General features: G+C 40.4%; 6 protein-coding genes across 6 annotated transcripts in view; 2 read left to right on the top strand and 4 right to left on the bottom strand.

Moving 5' to 3' along the window:
- Window positions 1-470: 470 nt before the first annotated feature.
- On the bottom strand, window positions 471-3054 carry rhoua (ras homolog family member Ua). The gene is made up of 4 exons (XM_079555854.1): window positions 2568-3054; window positions 2286-2344; window positions 1436-1624; window positions 471-758 (listed from the first exon to the last, which is right to left on the bottom strand). Exons 1-4 carry the CDS (start codon window positions 2848-2850, stop codon window positions 474-476), a joined length of 816 nt encoding a protein of 271 aa, XP_079411980.1. The 5' UTR covers window positions 2851-3054; the 3' UTR covers window positions 471-473.
- A 350-nt stretch (window positions 3055-3404) lies between these two features.
- On the top strand, window positions 3405-5849 carry pdcd2 (programmed cell death 2). The gene is made up of 8 exons (XM_079555078.1): window positions 3405-3642; window positions 3765-3873; window positions 3939-3995; window positions 4068-4250; window positions 4326-4481; window positions 4554-4654; window positions 4725-4838; window positions 5545-5849. Exons 1-8 carry the CDS (start codon window positions 3466-3468, stop codon window positions 5713-5715), a joined length of 1068 nt encoding a protein of 355 aa, XP_079411204.1. The 5' UTR covers window positions 3405-3465; the 3' UTR covers window positions 5716-5849.
- A 248-nt stretch (window positions 5850-6097) lies between these two features.
- On the bottom strand, window positions 6098-8615 carry tbp (TATA box binding protein). Its single transcript, XM_079555076.1, is given in 9 exon segments — window positions 6098-6404; window positions 6476-6570; window positions 6655-6822; window positions 6902-6993; window positions 7072-7159; window positions 7222-7404; window positions 7406-7493; window positions 7496-7631; window positions 8368-8615. Coding segments are annotated over 9 exon segments (978 nt in total). The 5' UTR covers window positions 8416-8615; the 3' UTR covers window positions 6098-6324.
- A 372-nt stretch (window positions 8616-8987) lies between these two features.
- Window positions 8988-10485, top strand: psmc3 (proteasome 26S subunit, ATPase 3). The gene is made up of 2 exons (XM_079555075.1): window positions 8988-9961; window positions 10055-10485. The coding sequence occupies exons 1-2, from the start codon at window positions 9017-9019 to the stop codon at window positions 10391-10393; spliced, it is 1284 nt and encodes a 427-aa protein (XP_079411201.1). The 5' UTR covers window positions 8988-9016; the 3' UTR covers window positions 10394-10485.
- A 943-nt stretch (window positions 10486-11428) lies between these two features.
- psmb1 (proteasome 20S subunit beta 1) lies at window positions 11429-12993 on the bottom strand. The gene is made up of 6 exons (XM_079555768.1): window positions 12805-12993; window positions 12408-12515; window positions 12231-12312; window positions 12002-12131; window positions 11794-11900; window positions 11429-11721 (listed from the first exon to the last, which is right to left on the bottom strand). Exons 1-6 carry the CDS (start codon window positions 12903-12905, stop codon window positions 11536-11538), a joined length of 714 nt encoding a protein of 237 aa, XP_079411894.1. The 5' UTR covers window positions 12906-12993; the 3' UTR covers window positions 11429-11535.
- Window positions 12994-14098: 1105 nt separating this feature from the next.
- The window catches only part of phf10 (PHD finger protein 10), a 4741-nt gene continuing 1418 nt past the window's right edge, over window positions 14099-17421 (bottom strand). Inside the window, exons 6-12 of the mRNA XM_079555758.1 lie at window positions 17391-17421; window positions 17204-17313; window positions 16995-17130; window positions 16780-16908; window positions 14783-14891; window positions 14406-14594; window positions 14099-14319 (exon numbers count right to left, since the gene is read on the bottom strand). The exon at window positions 17391-17421 is cut by the window's right edge and continues 119 nt beyond it. Of these exons, the coding sequence (XP_079411884.1) occupies window positions 14222-14319; window positions 14406-14594; window positions 14783-14891; window positions 16780-16908; window positions 16995-17130; window positions 17204-17313; window positions 17391-17421 (802 nt within the window). The 3' untranslated portion in view covers window positions 14099-14221. The remainder of the gene's footprint in view (window positions 14320-14405; window positions 14595-14782; window positions 14892-16779; window positions 16909-16994; window positions 17131-17203; window positions 17314-17390) is intronic.

The following is a 17421-nucleotide window of genomic DNA, read 5'->3' as shown; positions in this document are numbered from 1 at the left end:
GTTGGCCTCTTGACACATACAGGGATGGCAATGGGCTATAACCCACGCTCACACTTTATGTCAGGAGTGTGGCTATTGTGTCATTCTCTGAAATCTAACATTCTTTTAGAATTCACATGACAACATGGCATTGTAAATGGCTGTCCAGTTAACCTGTTATCTGCCAGGTTAGGGTAAGTGTTAGGTTTAGGGTTATCAATTATGCATATCCAAATCTTAAAGTGCATTGACTGCAGAGCTTACAGCCAATATTCCAGTGTCGTAGCTCATTTGAAAGCTAAGACCTTCTAGTTTCTAACAATATGTGGAAGATCTGTGTGAGTGAAACAGGACTACCATCACATTTGCCGTTCCTATCCCTAATCATAACCCTAACCCCTGATCCTAACCGTAGCCCCCTGCTCCGGGGGATGGCAAGTAACAGGTTAAGAACAACCAAAAGAGGCACAGGTGGTCCCCACACGAGTTGCGTTTTAAGCAACACAGCAGTACCTTTTCCAGCATGACTTGGACAGACTCTTCATCTTGTCTGGGGTCTGTTTGTATTTCTTTTTCCTTTTTTGTTTCCCTCTCAGAGAATTATGGGGGCTGTGGTTCTGTAGAGTTGCCAGTATTGCGGTGTCAAACACTTGTTTCAGGTTCTTTTGTGTCAGTGAAGAGCACTCGATGTAAGCCACTGCTCCAATCTCTCTCACACAGTCACTGGCTTCTGCTGGCTGGATCGGCCGCTCTTTGTATTTAGCCAGGTCAATAAGCACCTGCATAAAAACAAGGAAAACAATGACATTAAGCAATTAAGTATTAATAACACACATAACAACACATTTGTTTGCAACCAACTGTTATACTTCAGAGCTGTTTTGTCTATTCCTGTTCAAATTATCCCTCATTTTTATTTTTCATGTCATCGCAATTTAAATATCTAGATGCTATAAAACAACTGAAATGATTTCCAGTGCTCCCAATCATAATTGCTCTGTTTTTGAAACCTTCATAGAAGTTTAGACGTTTCTGTGGTCTAAAAAGGCATTTTTACATTTTTAGAATCAGATTTCAACGTAACATGTAAACAGACGGAGGCAAGTTTATAATAGCGCACATTTCACACACAATGCAACTCAACGCCTGAATATAAGTGGCCGTACCATCAGGTAGAGCTCTAAGCTGAGCATGCTCTGGTCATAAGCCTTGAATACCAGTGTCTGATGTGTGTAGCTGCACTTATGTCTGTCTACCCGTAAAGGGCAGTTGTGGCTATTATGTACCTTACCACCACCATGTATATGAAGTAAAAAAAAAAACATAAATAAAGCACTTACTCACTTGCTTAAAACGTCCCTTGTAAAGCTTTTTTACCATGTCTGTGAAAGGCGCTACACAAATAAATTCCCCCACTCCCCTCCCTTCTTGTCTATAACCAGATGAGATAACAAACCTTAACATCTTCTCTGAGGTCGCACTGCGTCCCGACCAGCACCAGAGGGGCATGAAGGGCAAATGTCCGTATTTCTGGAACCCACTTTTCAGGAACATTTTGGAACGAAGCAGGACTGACCACACTGAAGCACACCAGAAAGACGTCTGCACTGGTGTAGCACAGTGGACGCAGCTTGTCAAACTCATCCTTGGAAAATAAAAATCACAGTGAGGCCACGGTTATAGCAGTGTGTGTGCATTCAAAGGCAGAAAAAAGAGTGACAAGATACACATTACTGCATTTCTACCAGGCATTTCTGTGAGAGGTGCTATATATAAATAAAGTTTCTTCTTCTTCTGCTTCTTCTTCTTCTTCTTCTTCTTCTTCTTCTTCTTCTTCTTCTTCTTCTTCTTCTTCTTCTTCTTCTTCTTCTTCTTCTTCTTCTTCTTCTTCTTCTTCTTCTTCTTCTTCTACCATTACAAGGTGTATCTTGTCATTCACTTTTTTGTTTTTAAATGTATGGACACTTGTTACGATCTGCGCTTTAGGAGCTGTTATTTAACATAATAAGGGCATTTTCTCCAAAGTTCATTTTTCTATCATCTTTAAGCCTGGATGAAATGTTGAAACATATCCTGCATTGCATTGTCATAAAAAAATATTACTATCATAATCATCTGCCCTGTGACTTAGATATATTTAGCTCAACAAACCCTCATCACTTCCCACTGTTCAAGACATTTTTCCTGAAAGATTGCAGTGTTGCAGCGACTAAACATGACCCAGCACAGACAAGTGACTTCACAATCTCCTTAATTTGACTGATGTGTTGGGGGTTTAAAGGAAGCTGAAGGGTTAGATCACCCACCTGTCCAGCAGTGTCACAGAGCTGGAGTCTCAGTGGTTGTCCATCTACTGATACCACTGCTACAGACACACACAATGACACAATGGACAAAACAAAAGCAATACAAAAATCAATAAATGAATGAATGAATGGATTAAAGTTTGAAAATCTTTAATCAATCTTTTGAATGAAATAAATAAATAAAATGAAATGAATAAATCAGCAACTTAACAAAGATCACCCTACACCTGATTTAGCTCCTTCTGTCTTCAGAGGGAATTGATCATCCGCTTTAGATCTTACCTGAGAAGTTGTCAAAGGCAGTGGGGGTGTACTCAGTAGGATATCCATTGGTGGTGTAGCTGACTACCAGGCTGGTTTTACCAACAGCCCCGTCCCCCACGAGCACACACTTCACCCTCCTCTCAGTGGCCCCGGGTCCCGCTGAGCCTGGCCGCAGCGTCTTGCCCGAGCCCCTGTCCCGGCTGCACATCCTCCTCGGTGGCACAGGGGGAGCAGGGGACACCGCTGCACTCATGTAGCCCCCATCACTCACGGGAGAGGGGTATGGAGAAGACGGTGACATTGTCAATTTACTTCTCTTTTCGTTTCCTTTTACTTTTCATGATTAAACCCCAACATTCAGCATCGGTTCAGGACTTCATCGGTGACGCGTAAAACCGCCAGGGTGCTTGGTTTGCGCGCCATAGTTGCAAGTTTAATTCAAGACAGTTTTCCAAGTAATCATCCGGCACTGTGGCTGCCCAAAGACCCCTGAGTCTCAACTGACTCGTTCCTGAAACTCCCTCTAAGTTACATCACCGTCCGGGATACTACGGAAAGGAGGAGTGGAGAAGGATTTATGTTCTGCGTCCATGGGTTTGGCCCATATTTATTAGGATATTATTGAAGCATTTAAATCCTTACGTGGACGACTCACCTCTGTTGACTTGTACATATTACATTTGTTATTTGCCACGAGTTACAATGTTACAATAGTATTTCTAAAGAGTTACATTATTACATTAAGGAACTATGGCGCCATCTAGTGTCGAAAGTTGAAACACAGGCTCATTGGAGGAGCAGCGGAACCAAATCGTATGTTTGTTTCTTACCGGGTACATTTGACTGAGAACCGGACTGAAGATACATGTGTGTGTTGTTTTTGCTTTGTCGTTTTTAACACACAAGTGTAAGTAGCATGTCTTCGGAGGTTGTTTTGGGTTTCCTGGAGGAGGTGGAGCCGTGGCGGCTGCTTTCGCCTCAGTTCCCCAGTAAAGTTGGGGGGAAACCGGCCTGGCTAAGCCAGAGAGGTCTGCCTGGTCTGCCTGAGGTTGAGTGCGAAAAATGTCATCTGCCCATGGCTTTCCTAGTACAGGTCAGGAGACAAATCAAGTCTGACAACACAAATATACACGTTTCTATAATTAATCATAATGGTTTGTGGGTAATGTTAGATGTTTTATTAATGAATCAGACAACTTCTCTTTTGTCTTCCAGGTGTATGCTCCTTTATCAGATCAGGACCAGTGTTTTCACAGAACTCTCTTTTTGTTTTGCTGTAAAACCCCTGAGTGTTACTCCCATAATGACAGTCGGTGTATGAAAGGTATTATAAAGCTCTGTTTGATTCCACCTTTGTGCCATGTGAACATTTCCTCTCTTTATTTGTAGTTTTCAGAAGCCAAATGCCACGGAAAAATGACTTCTACTCCTATGATCCTCCACCTGGTAAGAAACAGTCCTCATTATTAATTTCAGATACTGGTACATTGTATTAACATGCCCATATTGTATGTCCAGAAGATGACCCGCCCTCTGAAACCTGCCACAGTGTTCTTCCTGTTTCTGGAGTTAAACTATGCTGGGTTTGTGGTTGTCCGGGAAATAAATCCTGCTCTCGCTGCCACCTGGTCACTTACTGTGGGAAGCATCATCAGACCATCCACTGGAAACACTCACACAAGAGGGAGTGTAGCAGTCAAGGTAAAATTGCACTCTGCTTTAAATTAATTAAAATGAAGAGGTTGAAATGAAGCCTGAATAATGTTTTCCTTACAGAGTCATCTGGTGTTGCCGGATCTCCCTTTCTCTTCCCTGAGTTTGAGCTCGTCACTGAACCTGAAGACCAAGAGGAAAACTCCAAAGACACTGAAACAAAGAACAAAGAAACCGAGCATCTTCAGATAGACACAAGTGATGTGTCTTTAGCAGAATGTAAGCACTTAAGTATAGTGATATAGGATTTCTCTTGCTTGGACAGATGAGAACCGCTTATGTTGTCTTTAGCCTTAGCAGAAGCAGAGTTAGAGAACATGGCTATGCATGAGACTGAAGAAACCAAGGTCTTCCAGCGGTTTAAAAAGAGGATTGCTCCTGAGCCACACCAGGTAAAATATAAAGTGTGTGAAATCCATTGCATCAATATGAGTTGTCATTCCCTTCTTCCCCTGGGTTCAGGTGGTGCGCTACAGCAGAGGGGGCCTTCCCGTGTGGGTATCTGCCCAACATATACCTTCTGATGAGGCCATCCCACTATGCACATGTGGGTCTAAACGGATCTTTGAATTTCAGGTACGCTGTCAATTTTCTAATCTAGACTCCTTTTAAAGTAAAGTAAATATACCAAAGTGCAAGTTTTCTAGTATTATTTTAATGGGGGAAAAATTGGGGTGTTTATAGTACTATAAGAGGAGATGTCCCCCGAGTGAAGGAAGAATGCATATTTTGCATCTACAATCTTAGGGAGAAAGTTGATTTGGTAAATAAAATAGCTTGAACATGAAAGCTGACATATTGTTTATTTAGCTTTTTTAAAAAATGTCTGTACACTTTGTGCAGGTGGCGTTCACGTTTTAGAATGTGATGATGCCATAATATCTGGTGGAGAGCAGGGGCCAATACAACTCTATGGGAGAAATACAGTTTTTGTAAGAAATCTCAAACGAAAAGAAGTATTTGATAGTGATTAGATTCACAAACCCGCCGTATTATTTTTATGTCTGAAAATCCTTTCTACCGGCCAACGTCACACTCATGTTTTCAAATATTGTCACCACTTCCGGACGGTGGTGATAGGAGATAATGAACTCTGAGACAGTTTCGTTTCACGTGGATTCTTCCAGTAGTGACTGAGATATTAAGCAAAAACTAAGACGTCATGGAATTTTCAGTCGCTCCACTTGTGTTAAACTACAGGGTCTTTGGGATGTTGGGATGTCATGTAAACGCAACCTATCGTTTCATTTCTTGAATAATGAAAAAAAAATTGTCTTTTAAGGTTATGCCGCAGTTGCTCAACAGTCTGGGTGTCGACTCAACAGAAGCCAGTATTGACTGGGGAACAGTGGCCATCTTCACATGTTCTCGCAGCTGTGACACTGGAGACCATTACAGTGCAGAGTTTGTGTGGAAGCAGGACTTTACTGCAGAGCAAAGTCATAAAGACTGAAAAAGATACTACACCTCTGACCAGTCTAACGTCTGCTAAAAGTTATTAAATGTGTAAAATTATATTATAAAGAAGTTTGCATCACTTTACCTTTGTCTAGAACATTCATATGAATAAAAGGCCAATATGTTTTGCTTAATCTTTTAGTGCTTTAAAGGTACAGTTTAGTACATACATTTTCTGATTGCCCTTTTGAAATGTACCGGCAATAAGTTTGTAAACTGAAAAGGCATGAGTTACGAACTTATTAAAACATACATTGAAAATGTCAACATTGGGCAAAGTTTCAATACAAAGAGCAAATAACCATCTGAACTGACCTTAAACATAAAAATTCAGGTGTTACAAAAGAATAAGAGCAAACTAATAAAATTGTTAAAATATAATGTATGAAACATGAATTGCTTACAATAAAAAAAGAAAAAAAAAAAGATTCCATCACATTCTCTCAAACCATTCATATTTTACATTTTCTATACAGCATTATTTACATAATTAGGGCAGACATTGTGATCTCAAAGACAAAGATAAAATGCCCTCTACAGCCTAACAGTCCGTGGAAGTCAGCGCACAAAAACGCTTCACTCTGATAAAAAAATAAAAGCAATACTATGTTGTTTTTCGGAAACCTTTGAGGATTGGATAAATATTCTCGAACGCTTCGTAGATCTCTGCTCTCACCTTTGCACCTACAATATTAGAAGAGAAATTTATTTAGAGCCAGAACAAATGACAGTAAGTGGGATTTCATTTCACTAACCTGTGAGTACGACCTTTCCAGAAACAAAAATGAGCAGCACAATTCTCGGTTTGATCATTCTGTAAATTAATCCTGGAAAGAGCTCAGGTTCGTAACTGTAAAGAAAATATTGATTTAACACATTTGTGACTTGTGCATTTGTTCACAGAAAGGTTGTGAGTTAAGGGAGCACAGATTACCTGCTAAACTGTTGATGAGTCAAGACCAACCCCTCTAGTCGAATGGGAAACTTGACGTCACAGCTACCCACCATGTTCTGAATTTTAAAATCCAAAAATTTAGCTGGAAACCCAAGTTTCTGAACTACTCGAGCATATTTACGGGCAGCTAATCTTGACTGCTCCTCACTGAAACACACAAGCAAATTAGTATGAAGTTAAATCAATTAAAACGCTTTGAAGTGTGTTTGTGTGTTTCACATCTCACCTTTTTGCACCAGTACAGACCATCTTCCCAGAGCTGAAAATGAGAGCTGTGGTCCTTGGTTCTCTTATTCTCATAATAACAGCAGCAAAACGCTACAAAAATGGAGAGAAAGATTTTAATTTAAATTATGTTTCCAAGTTCTAATGATTCAATGTTGCCTCCCGACTCACCTTAGGGTTGTATTCTGCATTCCTGGCTCTAAGGGCAATGGTCTTCAAATCCAGTTTACAGCCCAAATTGACAGTCGATACAATATTTCTGACAAAGACAATCATTTATTACCAGTTGTGTTACATCACTAGCACATGGCGGTGACTTACTGTAGCTGTGGTACTATCCCAGAGCTCTCTGAAGCTGGTGTGGCTGGGGTGATTGGGGTCATGGGCGTCAGTGGAGTGGTATATAGTGGAGTGTTTCCTGGTAGAGCTGTGGTTGTGGTTCCTGCGACAGCTTGAGAATGGAAAAGCTGAGGAGTTTGACCGGACGTTCCTGGCAAACCTGAAAGAAACATCAGAAAGTTTCAGCATTTTAAAATATTTGCACACATATATAGAATTATTTAAATGTTTGGAAATATTGTACCTGCGTTGGCCTGTTGTGCCTGTTGCTGCTGTCGCTGTTGTTCCTCCAAAATGGATAAGCTGTTTGTGTTTTGCGCTGGCTGTGGTGTTAACCCTGAACCATACGGCATCATTGGACTAAACATCGGCATTACTGGAGTCATGGCATTCTGCACAGAGATCCCAACCAAACACATTAAACATGTACATAATATTAACCTTGCTTACAAGCTGAATTCTCACAATGTTTGTTAGTTCACACCAAATACAAAATCCATCTTATGCTGTTACTGATGTTCCTATTTGGATCTGAACCAAAAGTGGTTTGAACAAAATGAGCAACATGCTGCCACATGCTTACAAACCCAAAGCTAGATACTAAATGATTGTGGTGTGCTTGACTTAATCAGCTGCAAAGGCTGCTCTAGTAAGGTATCCTCTCCCCGAGCAATTTAAGCTAAAGTAATTGATATAAGTGGATCATCCGGAAAGTATTCACACCCTTTCACTATCTCCACCTTGTGTTCTATTACAGCCTTACTCCAGAATGGCCACTGTGCTCTTTGGGACCTTCACTGCTGCAACATTTTCTCTGTACCTTCCCCAGATCTAAGCCTTGATTCAAACCTGTTTCAGAGGTCTACAAACACATTTTTGTTGCTTGCTATCTGCTCTGACATGCACTGGCTGTTACAGGCGTCTTTCCAAGTCAAGCATCTCAATGACAGTGGAAACAGGATGCAGCTGAGCTCAGTTCTGAGTGTCATAGCAACAAGTATGAACACTTTGTTTAATATATTTACAAAGATAAAAAAAAAGATCCATATTGGAATAAGGTTGTAAGAACACAAAATGTGGAAAAAGTGAGTCTAAATGTGCAATCAATTCATTTCACAGGAACATTACCGGGGATGCCAACCCCTGAAAAGGGGATATGCCGCTGTTCTGGTCCATCTCTTTAGGTGTGCCCACTGTCAATGCAGATTTGTTGCAGACAGTTCTGAAGAACTCGGCTGAACACGTCTCTTACTCCAACTCTGCAACAGTTTGTCTCCTTTAATGAAACCTGGACAGGGTTTTGAAAAAAGTTACTGATTGTAAATCACTAACAAGAAACTGAAGAAAACATCAGACTGTACACACGAAAACCCACAGAGCTGCACTAGCCCGAACGGAATATTCCCTGGTAAACAGAATATTTCCACAAGATCAATAAGATATATTTTAGAACTGTACATTTTACCATTAAAAAACAATGCACAAAGTGCAAGTTTAGCTATGGCTAGCTGTTGACCTAACGCTAGCATCGCTATATCACATTAAATTACAGAATATTTTAACCGTAGAATTAATGCAAAAGCCAAATGATGAAAAACAGAAGGTGGTCTACTTGGTCACATCTACATACAGAAGACAGACGCCCCAAAAGCCCCGGTATGAGGGGTTCAGCTCGGTGCTGGTGCAGACGATGCTCTCGTAGCTCATGAGCGGGTTGAGCTTCCGGAAGCAGAGCTTTATTTCCGCCGGTCACGGGTCAGACACAGACACAGCAAAGATGGCGTCGCTGAGTGACAAATCAGTTTGGGACGAAGTGGAAGATGGAATCGGTGAAGAAGTATTAAAAATGTCTACAGAGGAGATAGTTCAGCGCACTCGTCTGCTCGACAGTGAGATAAAGATTATGAAGAGCGAAGTTCTGAGAGTCACTCACGAGCTTCAGGCTATGAAAGATAAAATCAAGGAAAACACGGAGAAAATTAAGGTGAACAAAACCCTGCCGTACTTGGTTTCCAACGTGATCGAGCTTCTTGATGTGGACCCTAATGACCAGGAAGAAGATGGGGCCAACGTGGACCTGGACTCCCAGAGGAAAGGAAAGTGCGCCGTCATTAAAACATCGACTCGACAGACCTACTTCCTACCGGTGATCGGTCTGGTAGACGCGGAGAAGCTCAAGCCTGGAGATCTGGTAGGAGTCAACAAAGACTCCTATCTGATCCTGGAGACCTTGCCCACAGAGTATGACTCCAGGGTGAAGGCCATGGAGGTGGATGAGCGCCCTACGGAGCAGTACAGCGACATAGGAGGGCTGGACAAGCAGATCCAGGAGCTGGTTGAAGCTATAGTCCTGCCTATGAACCACAAAGAGAAGTTTGAAAACTTGGGCATCCAACCCCCGAAAGGAGTCCTGATGTACGGACCACCTGGCACAGGAAAGACCCTCCTGGCAAGAGCTTGTGCTGCCCAGACAAAGGCCACCTTCCTAAAGCTGGCTGGTCCACAGCTCGTTCAGATGTTTATTGGAGATGGTGCCAAGCTTGTGAGGGATGCCTTTGCATTGGCCAAGGAGAAAGCTCCGTCCATCATCTTCATAGACGAGCTGGATGCTATTGGCACCAAAAGATTTGACAGTGAGAAGGCGGGAGACAGAGAAGTGCAGAGGACCATGCTGGAATTGCTTAACCAGTTGGATGGTTTTCAGCCCAATATGCAGGTCAAGGTAATGGTCCCTGAACGCTCCAACACACTGACATAATTTAAATGTCTCCGTAAAATAATACATTTTGAGTTGCTGATCATGTTTTTTTTCTAGGTTATTGCTGCCACCAACAGAGTGGACATTCTGGACCCGGCTCTGCTGCGCTCTGGTCGTCTTGATCGTAAGATTGAGTTCCCAATGCCAAATGAAGAGGCCAGAGCTCGCATCATGCAGATCCACTCCCGCAAGATGAACGTCAGTCCTGACGTGAACTACGAGGAGCTCGCTCGCTGCACAGATGATTTCAACGGAGCCCAGTGCAAAGCTGTGTGTGTTGAGGCTGGTATGATCGCACTTCGCCGTGGTGCAACCGAGCTGAACCATGAAGATTACATGGAGGGAATCTTGGAGGTCCAGGCAAAGAAGAAGGCAAACCTGCAATACTATGCCTGAGTTCAGCGCTCGTCTGTTTTTCATTGTTTGAAAAGTTGCTCTGTAAGCATTTTCTGATTAAGCTGTTCATCAAATAAATACTAATTTGTTCATGTGTTGTTTTTGTTCTTGCTTTCTTCTTAATTTTGATATATTAAAATAAAAAAATATTATAAATGTACAACTTCAAATTAAGATCAACAATTAGGGGATTTATTGAAGCTTTGTTTATTTTGATCTGTAGGTGGAAAAGCTAAGGAAAAGTTGACACTAAATTGGAATATGCTGAATATAAGCATCCACTTAACTAATTAATAAATTACACTTAATTAATCCCCATATAGACATTTTGACCCATCCTCAGTGTTGCTGGGGCAACCTGTAGGGGTCGTAGGCAGGTGTCCTGGGACCCATCTCCAGACGTGGAACCAGGCTAAAATGGTCAGAATCCCCTGGCTTGAGAATTAACCTATTGTACGTGTTTTTAGTGGTAGGGGAACCTTATACAGAGACAGGAACACGCACAATCCACACGGAACGGGTCTGTTTGTCCCGGGACCTTCTAGCTGTGGCCATGCCAGTAACATTAACTGATTAAAAAAAATAAATGAATCATGTTTAGGAAACTGTACAGGACCTTGTTTATGTTGCAAGTGTATAACTGTGGTCCTCAAACTGGTGTCACAATTAGAAGATCATTTATTTTATGCGTTAATAATGCAATTAATCATGTTTTTCTAGTGTATACATGGTTTACTCTATTTTGGACAAAACTTAGTTATATGTTTGTCAATTATGTCATTTATGACTGTTTAGGTCTGATTTGATCTTGATTTAGACTTGGTGGTGCTTGGTATAATATTTTAAGAGTATATGGTAAAAATAAATACAAATACAAATCAAACAACACATTAAACCGATTTGACATTTCAATTTATTACAAAGGTAGAAATAAACATCATTTTTAGTAATAACCAAGAGAGGAAACTTCTGCCGAAGTGCTTTTAGTTTCTTAAAACAGGCTTGCACTTCTTATGACAAAGGCTGAGGAAGAGCGTTTTGAATAATACAACCTCATCTATGCACCATCACCGGTTTTAAGGAAACTAAAGGATCTGGATGTTTCTCAGAATGAGAAATGAACCAAACAAGTGGAAAGGGGCTTAATCTTTTCTTAGTGCAATTGTTTGCTCATCCACACCCTCTTTGGTGATTACACAGATTCGAAGAGCATCCCCAGTGTAGACATCTCTTTCTGCAGCTGAGATAAAGACATCTTTGACCAACTGAACAGCCTTGTCCTTCGTCAGGGGGACATGCTGGACACCCTCCATGTTCTTGAAACCAATCTGAGATGACAAAATATAATTTAATAAAAAACACATACCGTATTTTAACACTACAAAAGGTTGAGCATGTACCTGGTTGTCAAGAAGTGGCTGTAACATCGCACTGGCAGATCCACCAGCCTTATAGGTGTCTCTCTGGTAAGATCCCACAGGGTCAAAACTGTAGACTGCACCCTTGCCTGAAACATGACAAAAAAACAAAATGTTAAAATCTACTCATTCAATATTCATAGAAGACAGAACTTTGCAAAGCTTCACATGGAAATTCAGTGTCCCTCACCCTCTTCATCAAGTCCACCAATGATGTTGTACACATAATAGGGGAAAAACCGCCTTCCGTACAGGATGGTTGACAGCATAGCTGCAATAGCCCCACAAGTCATCATCTTGTTGTTGGAGTGTTTATACATCTGAAACAACAAATGTGTGTTACCAACATTGGTCTTAAAGCTTGAGACACTGTCTGTGTGCTTTGCAGTTCAGGTAAGCGCTGGTACAGATTAACAAACCTTAAGCCTTGCATCAATAATTTTAGTCAGAGTCAAGCAGTCACCATGGAAACCACTGCAACCGATGACAGTTGTGTCTGTCCTGTAATGGAGAGATGAAGCACAATGGAGACTCTTTTTGTTATCTACAACAAGCACAATGTTTGATGGAGTCAGATTGTCGAACTTTGAACATACAGCTTGTAGCATTTTGGAGAGTCACGGCTGTGGATTGAGTAGCCTTCGCTCAGTCGTGTGTCTGAAGCTACGATGGCAAAATCTTCCCCGGCCACAGCTAAAACCGTCCTGAAAAACACCACACTCGTTACATTCACGTAATAAAACAATCTCTCATTTGTGATAATGAATGATTTAAACACAATCGAAAGTGAAACACAAGAAGTAAAGTTAATCGTTTTATTGTCCACGAGAAACATGACAAATAATAAACAATTAGTCAGTTACAAATCATGTGTGATGCTAAAATGAAAACAACATTTGCGGTTGATTTACTTTAAAATCCGAGACAGATAAAAAGGCTAGCTACTTAGCATGTTAGCCAAAGGGTTTCCCCGTCTATAAACGGACTACTCACCCTCCGTTAAATGTATAAGGTGAAAACCGGTGCTCCACTGGACCCGTGTAATGATATTCTTTCATTTTCCCAGAATCTCCAAAAGAAAGAGAAGACAGCATTGTATAAACAGAGTGTTAATCTACAATGTAAACTCGCTGTATCACTGCGATATGGCAGTCGCTTCTTCTACTGGAACGAGAGTGTAAATCAGCGAGTGGCGCCCCCTACCGGATTAGAGGAACATAACAGCTGGTGCAGGGCTTTACATGAAGGAAGTTCTAATTATGGACCATCATTCATTCCGCCATTTCAATCAAGTTTCATTCGCCTGACATTTTATATTTGCATTCATAAACAAAACACACTGAAATAAAAGTCAAATTCAAGACAAAAATCTATCAAAATCTTGTTTTATGACTTAAGTGGTAACAAAGTGGTCAAACATTGAATACATGTAGATCAAAGAATTACAATTAAAAAGCATGATGAATTGTTGAATGAATAAGTGAAATCTAATGCCCAAACAATATGTTTTTACCACACAGAAAGTAAAAACAAAAACACAGTGCATGTTTCCAATTAATCCCTGACAATTAAAGGAATAGGCCACCGTTTTTATATACTAAGATATGTTCTTACCTCACTTTAGTCGAGTTAATATATCCCCGTCTGGTCATTGTCCGCGCGCTCTGTCACGCAAACGGAGCACATACGCGGCCTCTCCCATATGTGACATAGCTCCGAAAAAGCTCACGATAGAAGCTACCAAGCTCTTCCACGTGTTCCCTATTTAAATAAAGTTACGTGAAGTGTTTTCATGCGAAGTATATTTACACAGAAATGTAACGTGTCGATTTTATAAGCAAATAAAAAGGGGGACTATATTGTGAGGCGTAATGATACGAGGAGCACAGCGTCCGCGTAGTAACTCCTAAAGACTTCCCCCCGCTCACTTCCGTCAATAACCTTTAGGAGTTACTGCGCGGACGTTTTACTCCTCGTATCATTACGCCTCACAATATAGTCCCCCTTTTTATTTGCTTATAAAATCGACACGTTACATTTCTGTGTAAATATACTTCGCATGAAAACACTTCACGTAACTTTATTTAAATAGGGAACACGTGGAAGAGCTTGGTAGCTTCTATCGTGAGCTTTTTCGGAGCTATGTCACATATGGGAGAGGCTGCGTATGTGCTCCGTTTGCGTGACAGAGCGCGCGGACAATGACCAGACGGGGATATATTAACTCGACTAAAGTGAGGTAAGAACATATCTTAGTATATAAAAACGGTGGCCTATTCCTTTAAGCTTCTTGAGGAGTCATGAATGTTACAAAATTCAGTTTACAAAGTAGAAAACATAATTCCATTCAGTGTATATACAAAAACTCTCCTTGTGGGCTTTACGATGAGCACATGCAATGCTCCTGCTGTCACTTCTGTGCCGATTTGGACTTTTTTGCCGTTTTGACTCCACCTTTCTTTTTAGGTGTGGTACAATCCCGGTTACAAACTTCACACAACCACAGACCTGAAAAGTCAAAAAAAAAAGAAAAAGAAACATTTAGGAAATAATCAACGGAAAAGTAAAAAAGAAAATATGTGCAATTCACTAACCAGTCGGTATGGAGTTCATTCCCACACAGAAGGTATGGTAGCCTCGATCACACTGGTCACAGAACATCATTTCGTCCTCATGGTGGGGCTGTTGACACACGCTGCACGTTTTACACTCCATACACTGCCACTGGTAGGTCTGGATCTTGCACACCAGCTCCTCACTCATGTCCAAGCATGACGGGTGACCTGTGGCGAATGGCAGAGACACAAATGCCCGCAAATAAGACCAAATCATGCAAATAAAAAAAGACATTTGTTAAGTTATAACCAAAGCAATTGAAATTTTGCAGTGGGGGATTGTTTTACTATACACAAACCATGGAAAACTGGCTATTGTGTTTGTAAATAAATTAATAAAAATAATCTGAACTTACCACTGTTATCACATTGGGAGCAGTGAATGAGCGCCTCTGGTTTTCCTTTCTTGTTTTCCTCCTTACCCTTCTGGCAAATGCCACATATAGCATTGGGAATGATCTTAGGCTGCAAGCAGAATAATGCTACAAATTGTGAAATGTGTCACTGGTTGCTTTGGTATTTTAGCACCACTGCGATTGAAAACACTACTCGCTCTCGGCTTTGACTTTCAGTGAAAGCAGCATTGGAAGAAAATTGCTCACGAAATCACCATTTGTATAACTACTCTGAGTATGAAAGCATTTTTTATTTAGAATATTCATAACACGCATTTAACAGGAAGAAAGACATTAGAGAAGAGTGCAGAGACGCTGAGGGACGATTAAAACTGGTTGCTAGAAAAGGAAAAAATTTAAACTTGTATAAACCTTATAAAACTTTGAAGATTTACTGCAGCAACAGCAGACTAATGGCTGATTCTGTAAATGAGTTTTCACTTTAGTGTACAAAAACTCTCCTCAGTCTTAATGTGTCCCCAGCATACAGAAGATATAAAAGCATTAAGACAACAGGACAATGGATGCAATAAAAAGTCATGTTGAGAACAAGGAACGAAGAGGGGAAAGGACAAAGCTACAGGAAAAGAAAAACAGACTAGAGGTTAAGGTGATATCACGCACAATAATTCATTAAAAGAATTTAGCACATAAGTCATGCTGATCTCAAACAAGCACAAAAATAAAGACAACCTTCCTAAACTATTGATGTGTCTTCAATATTGACTCAAAACCTTGGTCATGGTTAGAGTACAAATTCGGGTCTCTATATATTTGATAAATGTGTAAATATATATAGAAATAATCTCATTTCATTTCTCTTATTCAGCAGGTGTGCAGTTTATATTGTTCAAAAAATGTATCTAGAAGCAACGGAACAAACTAGTAGTACGTGAACTGATATAATACTCACACATACTGCATTAAGCAGACAGTAGTAAAACATGGCAGATAAAACAGCATAAAAAAATGTAATAGAAATTGAAAAGTGTTATCAAGTTTCTTTTTGTTATTATATAAGTCTAATAAGAAAAACCAGGGACCACAGTTCAGACAACATTGCTGTATTTTTGCATACACCATATACAAGCGTCTTAACTGTTGCTTTAAACCCAATAAAAGCTTATACTACACAATTACGTGTAGGAATCTGGTACATTTTCTGTCTGTGCAAATAAACCAAAACAAATATTTAACATGTAGTAAGGTACATGACATTTTAACATTGTAACTATCAAAAATTGACCTAATTTCAAAAAATGTGCCGCGTTCAAACTGCTCAGAACAATGGAGCAAAAACTGAAAAACTGGTTTAAATAAAGTTTTCAGAATGTATAATAAAAGGTCAAAACATATGCACATTTTTGTGACGTATTGTTCTGCTCCGGAACTGTGTAAACAGTGAAATACTATGTTACTGATGTCTACAACAGCACATCAAGTGGAGCAGAAACACCTGCTATGGCAATAAACGTGTACTCCACACTGTGATATATCAAATCATTTATATATTATATATATATATATGTTATTTGCTTTCTTATACAACCACAAGTGGTCGATATGTTTGCTATATCAAAATAGCAGCAAAGAGATTGCTTTAAATTAAGCACTGAAACATAGAAGTACCTAAGTTATATTATAAACATTCAAAAGTAAAATCAAAATTTTGTGCTAAAACATGAAAGTGCAGCAAAAAAGACTGTTTAATTAAATGTTATTGCTCACAGTCTTGAAGAAAATGGTAAGAGTAAAAACACTGTACCATGTGGGTGACAGCGCACCAGATTGTCCCACTTATCATTGAGGAAGTACTGACAAAGTGGATGAGCTGCAGGAGAGTTAGAAAAAAAAGGAGCATTTTGGGTCTATGGGGATTGTAGTGTAAGAAAGAGAGGGGTAGAAAAGTGCTGCTGCTGTTGTTGTTGGAGAAGAGTTCAGTTGTTTTTGTCCTCTACCTTGTACCCTCCTTTGTGGGAGGAAGAATGCCGATGGCTGTCTTTGCCTTGAGTCCGCTCTTTGGTCTTGGACTTCCGACCGCCTCCCTCTTGGCTTTCCACATCTGAAGTGTTGCCCGATGAACTGTCCTGTGGGGTAAAAGATTGTCCATGAATGGAAATGTAATTTTATGCTTTTAAAAAAAAAACATAAATAAGTTCTCTTTATTTCTTACAGATGAATTTTTTTTCTTGTCTTCCTCTGCATCATCGGAGTCTGGCTCTGAATCAAGGGCCGGCAGGTCTGGATCCAGCGGAGGCTCAAACAGCGCCGTGTTTAATGGCAGGTATCGCAGCTCATTGGGTGAGTACCTAAAATCAAGATGACTTTATAGAATTGGAGTTGAGCAAATACCGGGATTCAAAATGTTAAAAATAATGTAACCTTTTGTAGTACTCCTGGAACTGTCCAGGGATGAGAGCCACCGGATACGGGCCAGTCCTGGTCAGATCTGGAGCCAGAACTTTGAATCTGCCTTGAGGGACCTGTATAATCTAATAAAAACAGCAAGACATTGAGCAAAATTGCACGTGCTTTAAAACACATCACCATCACATTACCATGAACATACATGTGTCTGGAGGTCAAAGTAAGCTCTTCTT

The sequence above is a fragment of the Gobius niger genome (assembly GCF_951799975.1).
Source record: "Gobius niger genome assembly, chromosome: 4".
Lineage (NCBI taxonomy): Eukaryota > Metazoa > Chordata > Actinopteri > Gobiiformes > Gobiidae > Gobius > Gobius niger.
Note: the sequence above shows the minus strand (reverse complement) of the source record. Positions and strands in the feature narration are given on the sequence as shown.

What these genes read in the sequence shown, in the direction of transcription:
- psmb1 (XM_079555768.1), bottom strand. Translation starts at nt 12,905, where the DNA reads ATGCTGTCTTCTCTTTCTTTTGGAGATTCTGGGAAAATGAAAGAATAT. An exon ending in CCTTATACATTTAACGGAGG is followed by an intron (nt 12,516 to 12,804) that starts GTGAGTAGTCCG and finishes GGTGTTTTTCAG; the next exon opens with GACGGTTTTAGCTGTGGCCG. An exon ending in TGGTGGACTTGATGAAGAGG is followed by an intron (nt 11,901 to 12,001) that starts GTGAGGGACACT and finishes GTCATGTTTCAG; the next exon opens with GCAAGGGTGCAGTCTACAGT.
- rhoua (XM_079555854.1), bottom strand. Translation starts at nt 2,850, where the DNA reads ATGTCACCGTCTTCTCCATACCCCTCTCCCGTGAGTGATGGGGGCTAC. An exon ending in TGCCTTTGACAACTTCTCAG is followed by an intron (nt 2,345 to 2,567) that starts GTAAGATCTAAA and finishes GTGTGTCTGTAG; the next exon opens with CAGTGGTATCAGTAGATGGA. An exon ending in ACCTCAGAGAAGATGTTAAG is followed by an intron (nt 759 to 1,435) that starts GTTTGTTATCTC and finishes GTTTTTATGCAG; the next exon opens with GTGCTTATTGACCTGGCTAA.
- psmc3 (XM_079555075.1), top strand. Translation starts at nt 9,017, where the DNA reads ATGGCGTCGCTGAGTGACAAATCAGTTTGGGACGAAGTGGAAGATGGA. An exon ending in AGCCCAATATGCAGGTCAAG is followed by an intron (nt 9,962 to 10,054) that starts GTAATGGTCCCT and finishes TTTTTTTTCTAG; the next exon opens with GTTATTGCTGCCACCAACAG.
- pdcd2 (XM_079555078.1), top strand. Translation starts at nt 3,466, where the DNA reads ATGTCTTCGGAGGTTGTTTTGGGTTTCCTGGAGGAGGTGGAGCCGTGG. An exon ending in TGACAGTCGGTGTATGAAAG is followed by an intron (nt 3,874 to 3,938) that starts GTATTATAAAGC and finishes CTTTATTTGTAG; the next exon opens with TTTTCAGAAGCCAAATGCCA. An exon ending in TTGCTCCTGAGCCACACCAG is followed by an intron (nt 4,655 to 4,724) that starts GTAAAATATAAA and finishes CCCTGGGTTCAG; the next exon opens with GTGGTGCGCTACAGCAGAGG.